Below are 17,109 nucleotides of genomic sequence, written 5' to 3' on the forward strand. Positions count from 1 at the left end.
AATACAGTTCTCATTGGGAGATCTCTCAAACATGTATTTTTAAATGTCTTTATTGTAATTTCTTTAACCTTTTCAAAAAAATATTTCTGGTACAGATGATCTGAAGAGATATGCTTACATTAGTTAGTTTCAAGGATTTTTCCACACTTGAATGTTGAAATACTGCCATGGAGGAAGAGGTTGAATTTCATGATATTTACTATGTGCTTTCTTGGAAAACAATTTAGAAAAACATTAAGAGTGCGTTCATCTATTGCATGGATTGCAGATAGCACTCTGTCTAATCATTCCTGCCAAAAACATCCCTGTAGCGCCTCATTGTGAAGGTATAATGTACTGCAAAGTACAGGCCGAAGGTTGCCACAAAATTAGGTCCAAAGTAGTGAGGGTTCCATCTACTGGCAGAACAAGCGCAGTGAAAGATCTCTTAATACAATTTTAATCGCTAAATATATTTGGCTTGTTGAAAGCAGGTATCTAAGACAACAGGTACAATAATGGGAGATGTACAAGAAGTCCTCTATCGAAAATATGTTTCAATGTATTTATTCCGGGAGTGACAGATGTAATCGATTAGTTGATTGTGTCACTGAAACACTCATGATATTTTAGTCAAGGTCACTATAGTCATACAGTGTCCACTTTTCCTGAGAAAGGAATCAAATTCTACATAAAGCAAGAGCTAAAGTATTAATTTATAGGCAAGCATGTTATTTTGTCCTATGCTATTACACATACAGTATATGTGTAAATATACAGTACTGTATGTAGACTTGAGATTTGTTGGATGCATGGGTTTTTTTTGCATCTCTGCATAGCATTCTGAATGTGAAGGTTTTAAGAACAGTTTTAGCAAACAATAATGTAGTACTTTGAGATACAATTGAGATACAAAAAAGTTAAAGAAATGAAGATAGCATGAATCTTAAGGAATGGATATAATTCTGCATATCTATTTGAGACCATTTAATATTTTACTACCAGGGTAAAGGACAGGTCAGTATTTAACCACATTAACAACATATCAGTGGAAAAGAAGTGATAAGTGAACTGTTCCTTGCACTCTTACTGTAACAATATCCAGGACATGCTACAGTTTGGACAGATGTTTTTTGTGTTCAGATCATGCTGGAAAGGGGGATCACTGAAATCATGACTCATGACTCTCTGGGCATTAACTATATGCATATGACTGCAAATAAACATAAGGTACTTTCTAAACCTACAAACCTTCTGATTGAACAAAATGGTTTTAAAAAAAAATAAGTAAAAGAAAAAATCAGGTCATTAGCACCATCTTAAATGTGATCTCTTCCGAGCTTTCCTCTACCAGATAACTGTCATTGGATTCATTTCTTTCAATTCAATGTTCATATTCAAGTAGCAAGAATATGTTTTTTCTCCAAAATCGTGCAGATTCTGGAGAGCTACAGGCAATGACTAGTGGTAGTAGCTTGTGTAGATCCCTAAACATGATGAAAAGTTGATGCTACATATGGAGTTGGAATAAACCCATCTAGGGCAAGAACACACAACATTATCTAAGTTGCTCACTTCCTCCTGTTCCCTATATGGATTCCTCGGCTTGAAACACAGCGGAATGCAGCTGGCTGAATCTGCCAATGCCTAATGGGATTGGCAAAGAGGCTGATGCCATTGAAGAGGGCCTTTTTCACCGATGCATCAACAGGGCAGAAGTCATTCACTGCCACACTTTGAATTTTATTGGCATGAAGTAGCAAAACCTAGGAGACAATTATCAGTAACTCCACTTTGAAATTATGCACAATTTATCATAGATTATTGATGCCTTAATTCGCAACTAAGAAAGATGCTTATGGAAAACTTACCTGGAGATACTTAAGTGAATTCAAACCTGGCGGAACTCTCTTCAGTTTGTTATTGTCCAAGCGAATTTCCCTTATGTTGGAAATGCTGGCAAGGCTTCCATTCTCCACATACTTGATTTGGTTGAATTCTAAACCCAATCTGTCCAATGATACTTTGAGTTAAATGGTTGATTCAGTACTCTTTGCCCTATCTCTGCTGAGTAACAATGATCCAAACATGTTTAGAGCTGCAGGCATCTCCAGCAGTTTTTACCTTTGCAACTTTTTGTATCTGTAAAAGTCCTCCACCTCCACTTTAGCAATTTTGTTGTAGTCCAGGTTAAGGTCAATGAGATCAGATGGCAGATCTACAGAAATACAATCAGTTTATCACAGTGCAAAAGTGTGCACATCCAAAAAAAAGGTTTGAATAGATTCCAGCTCAAATAGTGAAATAGAAAAATGAACAATGTAAACAACCAGTTAAACCCTGTGTACAGCACCCTGTGGTCAACTGTTGATGTTTTTTTATATGTACTTATAAATGCTTTGGCATTGACAGTTTCTGTTACTGTGTTAACCAGTGCTATATCCACAGAATGAGCAGCATAAGCATATGTGAGAGCTTACCTTTGGGCACTGCTGTCAGCTTTGCTTCAGCAATCCGCAGAAATAGAGTAGACATGTCATTAAAAGCGCCAAGTTCAATACCACTGTTTGCAATTGGGTTGGCAGTCATCTCTAGGGTAGATATTAGGAATGAAAGTGTATTAATGATTTTTTTAGGCGTATCAAGCATTTGTAAAGGGACAGAATTAATGTGCAAACAGTTCATTTTTTACTGTTAACGTAAATATGCTCAATGACGTAAAATCAAAGGAACAAAAATCGTTTTAGTATCACAATGTACATTTTATATTTAATTGGCATTGCAAATGCAAGTGTTTCTGGTTTAAGCACAGATATGTGTGTAGAGATTTAGGTGACAATACAGATGTTTATGATCTATGTAAGACCACTTAAGAAGGACCATTCTGATTCATCAAAGTATAAGTGGATTTGTCTGGGCTGGTTGCCTGACCTGACATTTGAAATATACAGTAAGGCTAGCTAGGGGGCTACACCACAGCTGCCACTGATGGCTATGGATAAATTCACAAAGTCAGTTTGAAACATGCCCAGTCAGGTTTACTAGCTGACACACTAACTAGCCTGTTAGCTGGTTGATTCACAAACAAACCATAAATGAATGTCACCAAGCTGTCATACACACCCAGAGATCACATGCTTTGTAACACATACATTGTTTTTGCTTAGATTTTTTATTATTATTATTTGCCTTTATCACCCCTCAAATGTGCTTCAACACTTCAATGCCATTTAGGGTGTTGTTCCGTGGTATTGTTATTCAGTCTTCTATTGAAATCGTTTTACAGTTTAGTAGCCTTCTACCTAAAACTTGCAAGGACATCATGCCCTTGAAAGCATCTTTCTGGATCCGGTTGATGTTGTTATCACTGAGACGTAGCTCCAGAATACTCTTCGGCAAGTTGGCTGGTATTTCAGTCAGCATGTTGTAGGACAAGTAAAGGAGTTTCAGCTTATTCATATCTCTGAAAGCCCGGGGATGAATCTTTGTGATTTCATTGCTGAGCAAGAACAAGGCCTGCAGTGACAGATGTAGAGAAGAATAGGAGAGGCAAGTGTAAATAGCTAAATATAGGGTACACACCCTTCTCTTATCTCTGCATGCAATAAACCAGTCTGACACGGTAAACTTAGCATAGTTCACTGGAAATGGGCCTATAGCTCCCTTTTAGCTAGAGGCTAGCTATATGCTAACAGGTATAACCCACTTCCAGAGAATTATGGTAAGCTAGGCTAACAGTGTCAGACAGGATTATTGTATAGAAGAGAAGTATATATATCCTTTTATCTGGGGCTGCAATGATTGATCGATTAGTTGTGGACTACCAGATTAATCTCCAAACAAAACAAGGCATTCAAAGACATAATCTTGGGCTTTGGAAAACAACAATCAACATTTTTTTCACCATTTTCTGGCATTTTATCGATCCAACAACTAATCAATTAATCGAGAAAACAAATCGACTATGAAAATAATTGTTAGTTGCAACCCTACTCTTATAACTCTTGGTTAGATGACCCCCAGTTTGCGAAATGCTGAACAACCAAACAGTTTATTAACATGAATTGGTTGGCTGTTTACATTAGTTTTTACATTAGTCTGTCCTGCATATAAAATTATGAGTTAATTTAATATAGAGCACCCTCCATAATTATAGGCACCCCTGGTTAAGATGTGTTAAAAGCCTTAAAATAAATTCAGTTTTTATTGTTGAAGCATACTCTTTTTTGTAGAAAAATTGTAGAAAAATGTAACCTTCAACTGAAGTGAATTGTAAGGGGAAAAAAGAAATCCCTGACTTAGAAGCCCCTTTCACATTCACCGAATTTAAATCAGCCAAATTTAACGTTAAGGCTGTTCCTTTCACATTGACGACACGGGGTGGGGAGTCAACCCGCCTCGGCAATCGAACCCGTCTCGGGGGGTAGTATCAGAGCCGAGGCGTGTTGAATATGAAAGGGACAGAGGTCAACCCCGCTATTAGGGGTGTGTGACTGATGACGTATTTGGCAAGGCAGGAGGTTAAAATACAGGAAACACACAAGAGACAAGACAACTTTGCTGTGTCCATATATCTATGGCTGTGTCCAACAATCGCGTTTTTTACGCGGAGAGTTCCCTGAACCTCCTTTTCTCAGCACTTTGGTCAAGTGTTTATTGTTGCTAGGTTACCAAAACCGTCTGCTGCCAGCACGTCTTTTTAGAATGTTTACCTAATGCTAGCTAACTAGCCAACGAGCTAACTGTCAGAGCAGAAGTTGTTCAGGACTCACTCGGCACACTAAAATATGACTTCGACAGACAAAAGGACCTCATTTGGCATTCAAATAACATAACAAGTGGCCCGCCATCATTTGGAAGCTAAACCACGTAGCACTAGCATGACGGTTGTGTTTATCAGTTTATCTCCGAGGTCCAAGGCATGCTTAACGTCATTGTTCACTACCAAATTGCGTGTGACGTGCTGCTAGGCAACGCCTCCCATACGTTCGACCTGACCCGCGTCACACAGAGCAGGTTGTTTGCGCCACGCCCCTTTTTTGGGGAAAACAAGCCTTCAGAACAAGCCTTAAACAAGCCAAAGTGAATAGGTGTTGTTCACGGTCACTGATCTATAACGAATAACTTATTATTTATAGATCAGTGTTCGCGGTAGACAGACATGCCGATAAGTTGCTGTGTGGTTGGGTGTACCAACCACAAAGCTAAGAACCCCTAACATTAGGCTACACCAAAAATTAATCAGACCAACGAAAACGGAAATCTAGGCTAACAATTGGCTAACACTAGCAGCTAGGCTATCGGCTATGACAGAAATTATCATATCTTGGAATTATCTAACGAACATACTTTACATCAAGCCTGTCAGTCAACTACACAACATTACAATTAAAATAAGAGGCCAAAAATACAGGAAAACAATTTAGTTATTTAACTGGAGATTCAATGAGATACGAGTATGTTCGGGTATGACTGGCCACTGCTACTGCTAGCAGGCTACTCGGGAGACCGAAGGGACATGTTTTTACTTTGATTGAATTAAGGTTTTGAACGTATTTTTCACGGTCAACGACCGGCAAAGTGGTAATATATTGAGTGGTCCTATTGATTCGTTGTGTTTTCTGTTATCATTTACCCCTACGATTTCGGTACGAATTACGTTTATTGACCCTAATTTGCATTGGAGTTAATGAGAGACGTTGTTTGTTTTCCCCCAAAAAGGGGCTGGAACGTTTCTCGCGAGTCAAGTTCCCGGATGTGCCGGTCTAACGTATAACTCGCCTCTGAACCCGGCTTCAAACAACCCCGGGACCAAAACACCTCTACCTTTCACATTGCGAAATCCCCTGAACCCGCTATTTCTTAAACGCTAATGTATCGTTTCTGAATGTGAAAGGGGCTAGAAATAATTATTCTTCATAAAATTACCTGTTCCACAATTATTGGCACTTCTAACAATTCCTAGGTAATAAATGTAATTAAAGTATTTCTGTCATTTCTACAGTAGTGTACAAAGTTGATCAGAGTATGTACATGAACATTTAATGAGATGAATATTTAATTAGTAATTCTTAACATCCTGTTTTCCTGGGGTATAAATATGACGTGACATAGAGGCCATTTCTCTTCAACATGGGAAAGACAAAGGAACACACCGTTTAAGAGTCATTGCATGAGAAAACCAGGCAGAGGTGGGAAGATGGGGGTCGGCCAAATCGGCTCATACTTTGTATATGTGATAAGTATGTGGAACTATGAACAGCCATATACTTAAAACCCTCCAGCTGTTTTTTGTTATGGAGTTCTGGGGCCCCTCTCAGAGACCCTCAAAAATCCAACAATTCATGGCTGAAAATGACTGAAATTGCCATTTCTACCCTGATTATCCTGATAAAGATATGAACATAAGCTTTATATTTCCATAGAGCCTAGGTAGCATAGTTTTAAAGACCAAAAGGTGCACCGAGGGGTTATCTACACCACTGAAAGCAGAATTTTCCTCCCTCTAAATTTCGGTCATTTTTAAGAAGCATTATCTCGTATTCGCAGTGGCTTTGGTGGATGGTTTTACTGTTGCTGGAGAAAGGAACATCTACTGATTCAAAAACAATTGTCGTCTAATTGGGCCACACATAATGTGTGCCGTGCCAGGAGGGTCTTTAGCAGGATTTTGCCAGTGTAATGCCAGATGTTTGCGATGTAATGGCATGGTATGGCCACTCGGTGGTGATCTGAATAGTCTAGTTTCAAATGTATGACAACCAAGAACAACAATGCATGCAGAGGTCTGCACTCTTTGAGTGCTTTTCTAGTTAATTAAAGCTTTCAACAATTTGTCATACAGTGACACAAAAATTGACCATAAATTACCCTATAGTGAGATATTATTACGTGGTTTATTATACTCCAAAACCCGAAAAAAAAAACGTAAAGACCCTCCTGGCACGGCGCACATTATGTGTGGCCCAATTAGACGACAATTGTTTTTGAATCAGAAGATGTTCCTCTGTCCAGCAACAGTAAAACCATCCACCAAAGCCACTGCGAATGTGAGATAATGCCTCCTAAAAATGACCAATTTTAGAGGGATGAAAATTCTGCTTTCAGTGGTGCAGATAACCCCCTAGTGTACCTTTTGGTCTTTACCTAAGCTCTATGGAAACATAAAGCTCATGTTCATATCTTTATCAGGATAATCAGGGTAGAAATGGCAATTTCAGTCATTTTCAGCCATGAATTGTTGGATTTTTGAGGTTCTCTGAGAGGGGCCCCAGAACTCCACAACAAAAAAGAGTTCGAGGGTTTTAAGTATATGGCTGTTCATAGTTCCACATACTTATCACATATACAAAGTATGAGCCGATTTGGCCGACCCCCATCTTCCTACCTCCTGCTGGTTTTGCCTGGTTTTCTCGTGCAATGACTCTTAAGTAAGGCAGATGTGTGTCGACCTTCACAAGTCAGGCAATGGCTACAAGAAAATAGCCACTCGCCTACACCTGCCCATATCTACGGTCAGAGGCATCAACTGGAACAGTGGTAAACAAGCCTGGAAGAGGACACAAGCTTATCTTGCCACGATGCACAGTGAGGAGGATGGTAAGAGAAATAAAAAAATCTCCAAAGCTCACTGTTACAGAATTGCATCAAATGGTTGCATCTTGGGGTCACAAAGTCTCCAAAACAACCATCAGGCGCTATCTACATGCCAACAAGTTGTTTCGGAGGCATGCATGGAGAAAAAACCTTTCTCACTCAAAATCATAAGCGCAAATGTCTGGAGTTTGCTAAGCGGTACTGGGCCTTCAACTGGGACTGTGTGCTTTGGTCAGAGGAGACAAAGATAGAGCTTTTTGGCAACAGACACTCTAAGTGAGTCTGGCATAACAAAAAGATGAGTATGCAGAAAAGCACCTCATGCCCACTGTGAAGTATGGGGGAGGATCGGTGATGCTGTGGGCCTGTTTCTCTTCCAAAGGGCCTGGGAACCTTGTTAGGGTGCATGGCATCAAGAATGCTTTGAAATACCAGGACATTTTAAATCAAAATCTGGTGGCCTCTGCCCGAAAGCTGAAGATGGGTCATCACTGGGACTTTCAGCAAGATCATGACCCTAAACATATGGCCAAATCTACACAGAAATGATTCACCAGACACCGTATCAAGCTCCTACCATGGCCATCTCCGTTCCCAGACCTCAACCCCATTGAAAACCTGTGGGGTGAGCTGAAGAGGAGAGTGCAGAGGAGAGGACTCAGGTCGCTGGATGATTTGGAGATTTTGTTTTCTCTAATCTTGTGAAACATTATAAAAGAAGATTAGGAGCTGCTTTATTAGCAAACGGGGGTTGTACAAAGTATTAACATCAGGGGTGCTAATAATTGTGGCACACATGATTTGATGTAAAACTAGAAAAGCACTCAGAGAGCGCAGACCTCCGCCCGTATTGTTCTTCCTAGGTTGTCATACATTTGAACCTAAACTATTCAGATCGCCACCACGTGGCCACACCATGCCATTACACCACTAAGCGAAAAACATAAACGGTATAAACAACGGTGTTACGAATCTCTCCCAAAATGTAATCGTTTCTTCCTTGGGTCATTTCTGACCTTCCCTGAAAATGTTCAAAATCCATCCATTACTTTTTGAGTTATCTTGCTGACTGACAGACAGACAGACAGACAGACAGACAGACAGACAGACAGACAGACGCCGGTCCCCGATGAAAGCATAACCTCCTTGGTGGAGGTAATAATTATTTCTTAATGTTGGATTTTTTTTCCTTCTGATTAAGGCACTTGAATTAAAGGTTGGATTTTACACTTTCTTTCATTGTGGTCCTATATTATTATTTTTTTTTAAAAATGAATTTATTAGAAGCTAAAGAACACATCTTTACCAGGGGTACCAATAATTATGGAGGGCGCTGTAGCTACCCAAGTTACAGAAGCTAGATTTAGCTTTAACACTGGTCTGGGTCACATATACTAGCACCAGTTAAAAATATTTTTTTACAGTCTGGTGATGTTTGGCTAGCAGGTTACAGTTGCTTGTTTTTCCTATGCTCTGCATGGCAAAAAAGCTTTGGATGTCTCTTTTTTAGTGGCATAGCTACACAAAGCATGAAAAAGGGGCAAAAATGTGCAAGCTGAAGGGGAAAGGGAATGCTAATCTAAGTTATACACCATGGGGTATGTACTTGCTGACAGCCCTAATAAATACATTATCAGCACACCTGCTTACCTCTCTATCTACCACTAATGCAGCAAGTAATCTATGATGACACTTTCATGTGAGCATCAGATATATCCCCTTCAGTTTCAGCCAATCAAATGATAGTGTGTCTAAATTGGTTGTCCTGGAGAGAAACACTTTTTGAGAACATGTTGGAATGAGTGTGACTTTGGTTCATATTGGTATGGACATGCCCCTGTGGTCCATATGTAAACCCATGCCCTTGCTTTTGGCTGTGGCAGATATTACGGAAGACAATCTGTGAATTTTGTTATGTGATGTAATAAACAAGGCGTTTCAAAAGAAAATAGTGATGGAAACAGAAACACTACAGAAAATCAAGCAAATGTTTCTCACATAAAGGTTGTTCAGGCCTTTGAAGTCATCCTCCTTGATTTCAGAGATGTAATTATTCTGGAGATCGAGCATCGCTGTGTCTACTGGAATTTTTTCTGGAACCTGTCCTAATGCTGTAAAGCACAGAATGCTGAATCATATTTCAGTTAGAATAAGGGTGATTTATACTTACCATACACTGGGTACAGATAGTGTGAACTAAACTTAATTATTGTGCATTCTAGTGGTTTTAGACATTGCAATGATAGCATCTTGCTGTAGACTGCAAGGGTCAGTAGGCTTCACAGAGGTTAGCATTACATTTGTTGTCAGTTCAGACGCAGCATAATCCTTGGACATTCTTAGCTATCTCTACATTATACCTGCTTTCACCCAAGTGGAACAGCTGTCTATAAAGCAAATGCAGCTTACCATAGTAATCATGACAAAGAATTCTTACCCCGGTCTGAACACCGAACAACATTTAGTGAGCATTCACAGTCACGAGGACAGTCCAGTAAGTCATTGTCATAGTCGTCATCATCATCATCATCATCATCATCATCATCATCATCATCCCCAAAGTCTTGCATCATGATGTCATGGATATCCATTACATCCATGATATCGACTGGCCGATATGGTTTGCCATGACACAGCAGAAGGAGAAACATCAGTAGAAATAGCTTCATAATGCAAATAGTCTCAGGTAGCTGCTTGTAGAATCTCTGCAAACAGACAGAGATTTATTTTTACTTGCATAGTCATTGTTGCCTTACAACTTGTTTTGGAAAACATCACTGTCTGTAGTGATACGACCCTCTTTAGCAAAATGTACCCTTTCTTTGTGAGTGTCATTGGACACTGGATGGAGGGAATCAATGAGACTGAATGACTTAACTGACAATACTATCAAACTGGAGACTTAAAGTTTATAGGGAACACTAATGAAGTTAAGGATTAAAGTAACATCTTGTTAAAAGTTGTTTCTTAAATGGTCAGCACCACATACAGTATATACGTAACTTTTTTGTAAATGATTATTCATGTAACTTGGTAAAATTCTGTCATACACAAGGTCTTTCTTGTAGACTTCTTTCTTTGTCTGCACAAGCCCTGTCAACTTTTGTTTTGGCAAAAAAAAGACAGGAAAGTAGGCAAAAGCAAAATAAGCGGTAATGAGAACCACACCAATGTAATTGCATTATAAAAGACTGGACTAACAAGCTGACTTGCACTATCAACCACTGAAATTACATTTTCTTGTAAAAAAAAAGAGGTTTCCCACAGATTCCAGAAAAGGACCAGTGCATTTCCGAATACAATTTCTAAGTGAAATGACATTCAAATTCATACTCTGAATTCAAATTGCTGAAAGTTATATCAAGAATAGTTCAGGGGTTTAGTAGTTCAGAATTAAAGTAACAAGACAACCGATAACATTTGGCATCTCACAATTATTCTTGAAAAGTCAAATGGGATTGATTTTTATGAATCATATTTAAAGATTCAATGTGAAATTATAAAATGTTTTTTATAATTGAGGAATTAAAGCCTATTAGCATTACCATCATCTTCTTCAATGATTCATCGATGTCAGTGACATAGCCATACCTGAAATTTCCGTTATCCTTATTTAACTCCAAGAGGATTTCTGGGATGACATTAATGAAAGCAATCAGGTGTGCTGTGCTGTGAATCCAATGAAAGATGTTTGATGAAAGTTCAAAACAAGCTGATGAGTGCAGCCCTCCAAAGAAAGAGATACATTCCTGAGTGAAAACAGCAGTCTGCTGCCTGTATGACAGGCTGTGCATGAATAAGACGCTTACACAGATCACAGCATCCTTGTGTTCTGGACTGCTATTGAAAACACATTGTTACCGTCATATGTTTCTCATCAGACTTTGAATCCATGCCAAAATGGTTAGTGTGTGTTTTTTTATATGGTTAGACCTTATATAGGATTTTCCGGAGAGTTCTTTCAATCGAGTAGTGTGAGTGGGTGGCCTTATGCCATTTTATACTCTGGACATGTATTACTGTAGATCTCTGTGGGATAAGGAAAGAACATTACATCATTTGAACCTGGGAGCTGGAAGCCATGAATTTGCAGATCATTTAGGTAATTTCAGAAGTCTGATTTCAACATTTTAATGGAAAATGTAATAGCCATGCAATCGATCCACCTTGACCCCGACATTATGTGCAGAGAAGACTAAGATGCTACGATAACTAATGATGCATGCAAAATTCAAAGGACAAGAAGGCAGCCAAGCATAGTGTGCATATTAATCAGATGCTAAAGAAAAGTCTATGCTAAAGAAAAGTAGATCCTTTTTTCATCTGAATACCAAAGCACAGCACATGAACATAAAACACCGTAAATTTCCTAAAGACTTGATTTTACTTGTATAAGTGCTTTTAAGATTTTCATGTTTTAAGTACTTCAGGCACAGATGCTGCTTTCTGTATAGACAATGTGGTTGACCTACTGTATCAACCTATCACTCATTTTTCATATCTTAGCAATATAGGCGGTTCTTGGTGCTGTGCATGTTTTATTTATTATTTATGTATTTAAATGTTTGTTGATTTATTTTTCAGTTACAATCTTAGTAGTAGATTGTGAATATTCCCTAAAGGCATCTAGAATAAAAAGTGTTAAAAGAGTCCTTTGTTCTGAGAGTGTACCAGTTGATGCCCTATTTCTTTTATTTTAATGAGTGTTTCACTGATGCCCAGTTCCAGAGCTGGGTGAGTTCAACTTCCACTAAAAGCTAAATATTACATGATGACTTTTCCAGGCAGTGTTGATATGTGCTTAGGACAGCATAAAACACAATCTGAAGCTGTACTTATGGCTCACATTGCAGCGCCAAATATGTTGAGTTTGGCATTTGTAAGAAAACATGATGGAAACACTTTGCTCTGCAGCCTACAGTACCTCATCTGCAAAATCCCAAGTGGTGTAATATTTTCCTATGGTAGCATCATTACCTGCAATAACATTCCTGTTATAATAATATCTTTATTCTTGCGACAATATATTTTAAAATTACACACCAGTTACGAAACCTCAGAAAACCAAGAGTCTTCCTTTGTACAAAGTGCCCACAGAAGGTACGGTTCCCTTTGTAATCTTGACAAGCTTGTCTGAAACCTAGAATCTAGCTTGCCAATATAAATATACACGAAAAGAAACCAAACGCTAACACTTTCGTGGTAAGTCCATGGAAAAGTACACTAGACCACAGCCATGCTCAGAATGTTTGTGTCAGTGTCTTTGTGCTTCTGGAAATCAGGGGAAAATATGAGAGAGAGTTGGGTACAAATTTAATCGAATTTTCATTTCCCTGGCATCATCAGTAGTCATATGAGTAAGGGTTGATTCATGAGGTATGAGAACTGTCATTTTCTTTCTTGTCTAAGCTAGGCAGATTTCCACTCTGAGTACACACATTTTTAAGCTGATTTATTTTCGATAAAGGGACCTAAAGGGACCTTTGCCAGGCAAAGTTCATAGTTGGTCAATGAGCAAAGTATTGTGTGCATGATTGAAGTAAAGCCAACAAGTATTATGTGTGAGAGCTTTGAGCGTAGAGCGTAGGCCACTGCCATCAGGGATTACCATTTCCATGAAAGGGTGTACATGGTCTGTAACAGTGTTTAGATAGGTGGTACATGTAACATTGACATGAATGGCAGCACTCAAGGTTTCCCAGCAGAACACTGCCTCTGCCAGCTTGCCTTTTTCCCATAGTGCATCCAGGTGCCATATGTTGCTCAGGTAAATGATGCACACATACTCAGCCATCCAGATAATGTAAAAGAAAACGTGATTCATAAGATCAGGCCGCCCTCTTCCATTGCGCCATGATTCAGTACTGATGCTCATGTGCCCATTGTTGCCGCTTTCGGCAGTGGACAGGGGTCAGCATCGGCACCTTGATCTTATGCAACAAACTGTGATGCACTGTGTGTTCTGACACCTTTCTATCAGAACTTTTTCAGCAATTTGAGCTACAGTTGCTCATCTGGTGGATCTAAACACACGGACCAGCCTTCGCTCCCCACAGACATCAATGAGCCTTGGCAGTCCATGACCCTGTCACTGGGTCAACGTTTTTCCTTCCTTGAACCACTTTTGATAGGTACTGACTTCTGTAGACTGTGAACACCCCACAAGAGCTGGAATTGTTGAGATGTTCTGACCCAGTCGTCTAGCTATCACAATTTGTCCCTTGTCACTTAGGCCGGGAGCCAGATCCACTCCTCAGGATGTTTTTTGCTACCTTTTTTCACTATTATTTCCTATTATCTTATACCTTGGGCCATCACAAGTTGGTAATGACCACCCCCAAGTCGGCCTCGTTTGGTCTCAGGAGCCAAAAAAACACTTTTTTGTGAAAAGCTTTTGCCGGAATGATGTAATTGTGAATATTAAGGTACTGTAGCTACATAAATGTACATACAGTGGGTACGGGTTGAGAATGCTCTTTTTGCCGCGGCAATCCCGAAGAGATCCCGTAGGCTGTCAAGACGATTTTTTTCGAGGCTAAGGCAATGTACCCAAACAACCACCAGGTGGCAGAAAGTTTCAACCCGCATTTCAACTGCATTTAATGATGAAGACCGCATATCCGTCAATAGTCGACTCCTTTAATCTCATTTAATCATTAAAATGAAGGTGATGACTGGCGAAATTAATCAAACGACTTAAAATGAAAATGGTTTTAGAAAATCGCCTATAGGCCTATCAGAAGGAAATAGCCTTCAATTCAACCTGAAAGACTCGATAGGCAACCTTTAGATTAAATCATTAATTCATTGTGGTTACAAGACCACATTTCCGTGAATAGGCTATAGTTGTCGAGGCGAAGACAAAAGAGATGGACAAGATGGACATTAGGCTACATTTTACATTTATGCTAGGCCTACTTAGAAATGTTATTTATAGGCTATTTTAAAACGGAGGCATGCGTTAATTTTAACCGGGACGCTGGGTACATGTACCCAGCACTTTATGTAATCACAGATTTTGTCCCCACCATTTTTGACAACTGAAAATAAAATGTATTTAAGGGGAGACACTACAGTAGCCTGACTCTCGCCAGACCCTTGTAGTTCCGCCATGCTCCACCAGAGGCATTTCGCTGAGCTCCACACAAGGGTCTGGACGCGAGGGCAATCCAAGCCCCTGCCAGTGATCAAAAAATGAGCAACCAATCAGGAGCGCCGAAGCGAGTGTTTGATTCAAATAATAATGGCGGCACGCAGCGAGGAGTCTTGTGCTGACATTGATTCTGCTATTTCAACCGTTTTGTCGAATCTATCGAGTATTCATTCTTTAAAAGATTAACAGAGAATAGTTTTGAAGACATTTATTGGTGGCAAGGATGTTTTTACTCTTCTTCCGACCGGGTTTGGCAAGAGCTTGAAGAAGCCTAGCACGTCATTCAAGATAACAGGCAAGTGGTTTATCAAATCACATGCGAGGATGTTTTACAAGGACCCGCCTTCATAAATACATCTCCTATCAAGAAGTCCCAGATCCTTGTGTGAAGCAGACAGCGAACTACAGGATCTGGCGAAAGTCAGGTTAACACTACAGTAGCCTGGCAAGCCAAACTAAATGTATAGTCTGGGGTCGGACCATTCACAGAGTTGAAGCCTGTGGGTCGGGTGGGATGAACAGTTGTCTTTCAAACTGCCTCTGCACGTAATAGGCCAGCATTTGTGACCAATCGTATCCGTCCGGCAAAACGGCAAATACATCCTTCTTTAAAACTAATGACTTGAGTGCTCCTTTCTGCTCAACCTTCAAAGAAAAGCCCAAGTCTAACTCATCCAAAGCCGATTAAAATGATCGCGCTTCGTTAGCCTCATCCATCTTAAATTTTTCTCTATGGTTGTGCAACACGGTTTCACACCCAACTCGTCGAACGAGGACGCATGGGCCAGCCCCCTGGCGTCAGTAGGCGCATTAGAGTTCGGATATGGCTGACTTCGGCTGGCTGCATACATCAACGTAAGCTTGAGTCTCACCGGGAGGGGCAAAAGTTTTAGACGCAGATGGTCCCGAACACGATTTTGCAAATTTGACAGACGTGATTCGCTTGAGACCTCATGGGAGATATTGCGGGGTTTTGTGTGCATCAAAGCTTTCTTTGTTACTCATTAGGCTCGTTCACGATGAGCTGCGGCTGACTTACAGTAGGCTGGCTTCATACGTGAACGAGAGCTTGAGAGTCTTAGCGGGTGGGGCGAATGTCAGACGCAGCTGGCCCCGGACAGTCCAGCTGAGCTGCCGTGTGCCTGAAGTTACTCGCGGGAGACCTCGCTGGAGACCTCGCGGGAGATATTGCGGGATTTTGTATTAAATACAGTAAAACTTTTATTCTTACTCATTAAAATGAGCATGATTACTGACGAAATAAATTGATATGATGTGTTTAAATAAACCAGTGTTGTCATACAGTTAACAGGCCTGCATTGTAGCACATTAATTAAATATCAAGTGTTTTCCGTGTGTATCTATTTAACCAACAGCATATATTGCAGAATATCCTCACGTTTTCAGTAGGCTAGCCTACCGCTGTTCCAGAAATCTCAAATAAGAAGGTATCCCTTCGATTTTTGTTAATTTTAGGACATTCTAACGTAAGGGGCAAAGATTCTACAACAGAACAAGATGGATCACTTTTGACAAGCTCAGGTATCGTCCCAGAAGCTGGCTACAGTGCTGATCCTAAAATGTTAACTGATCCATCTTGCTCCGCTATGGAATCTTTGGTAAGGAGGCAGAACGAGACATAATCGTCATGGGGAGATTCCTTCCAAACGGCCCTATCACGTCCTAAAACTGACGTCATGGGGTGGGATCCAGCCGGTTGCAGGCTTTTGAAAGCAAATTCAGACAACAACACGTCTAACCAGCATGCACTGCATATTACGCAAATTACGTTTCTGCTTGCAGTCGACTGCATCCGTCTGCAGCCGACTTGACATGTCGAGTGAGCCTAATGTCGGAAGCCGAAGGTGAGCTAAGGCGGGCTCAAGGACTCCGTACACAGATGGAGCGTTCTGATTGGACAGACTGGCCTGGAGTCGAACGCAGGCTTGGCCTCAACGGTGTGACCCTAGACCATCCCGCTAGGCAAAAATATTTTTGGCCACTAGGGTGCGTCTAGATTTGTGTTTGTGACACCCTGAATGAGAACCATTTTTATTTGAGGAGTCATTTTTGTAGCTTCCTAATTGCACCATACAACCAAAATTATCTGATCCAGCCATGAATCATTGGTTGATAAATGGTATGTATCAGTGACAGGTAAATAATACTTACTCGATACTGGCTCTGTATCATTTTAAACATTTTATACACACACAAACGTAGTTGATTGTCTCTGCAGATTTTATTTGTAATGAATGGTAACTGTTTTTTTTGTGAAGGTTTTCACAATTTCAGTATTTCTTCAACTGTGGAGTGGCGGTATTTTTAAATTTTATTTATTTATTTTCTTTTTTTAATGTTTTGATTGTTTGATTTTGTAC

The 17,109-nt window shown here is 40.0% G+C and overlaps 2 protein-coding genes across 3 annotated transcripts in view; one reads left to right on the forward strand and one right to left on the reverse strand.

Moving 5' to 3' along the window:
- The window catches only part of cenpp (centromere protein P), a 95,186-nt gene that overhangs the window by 59,273 nt on the left and 18,804 nt on the right, over window positions 1–17,109 (forward strand). The gene's annotated exons all lie outside the window — the stretch shown is intronic.
- Window positions 42–11,287, reverse strand: aspn (asporin (LRR class 1)). Its single transcript, XM_062545123.1, has 8 exons — window positions 11,167–11,287; window positions 10,013–10,280; window positions 9,574–9,686; window positions 3,282–3,495; window positions 2,460–2,570; window positions 2,104–2,197; window positions 1,851–1,989; window positions 42–1,745 (listed from the first exon to the last, which is right to left on the reverse strand). Exons 2-8 carry the CDS (start codon window positions 10,242–10,244, stop codon window positions 1,551–1,553), a joined length of 1,098 nt encoding a protein of 365 aa, XP_062401107.1. The 5' UTR covers window positions 10,245–10,280; window positions 11,167–11,287; the 3' UTR covers window positions 42–1,550.

Source organism: Sardina pilchardus, chromosome 9 (genome assembly GCF_963854185.1).
Source record: "Sardina pilchardus chromosome 9, fSarPil1.1, whole genome shotgun sequence".
NCBI classification, from domain to species: Eukaryota; Metazoa; Chordata; class Actinopteri; order Clupeiformes; family Clupeidae; genus Sardina; species Sardina pilchardus.

Excerpts from the sequence above, each read along its gene's own strand:
- aspn (XM_062545123.1), bottom strand. The coding sequence starts at position 10,244 with ATGAAGCTATTTCTACTGATGTTTCTCCTTCTGCTGTGTCATGGCAAA. Across the intron at positions 9,687-10,012 it reads TGTTCGGTGTTCAGACCGGG|CATTAGGACAGGTTCCAGAA; the intron begins GTAAGAATTCTT and ends TGTGCTTTACAG. Across the intron at positions 2,198-2,459 it reads GCTGACAGCAGTGCCCAAAG|ATCTGCCATCTGATCTCATT; the intron begins GTAAGCTCTCAC and ends GTATTTCTGTAG.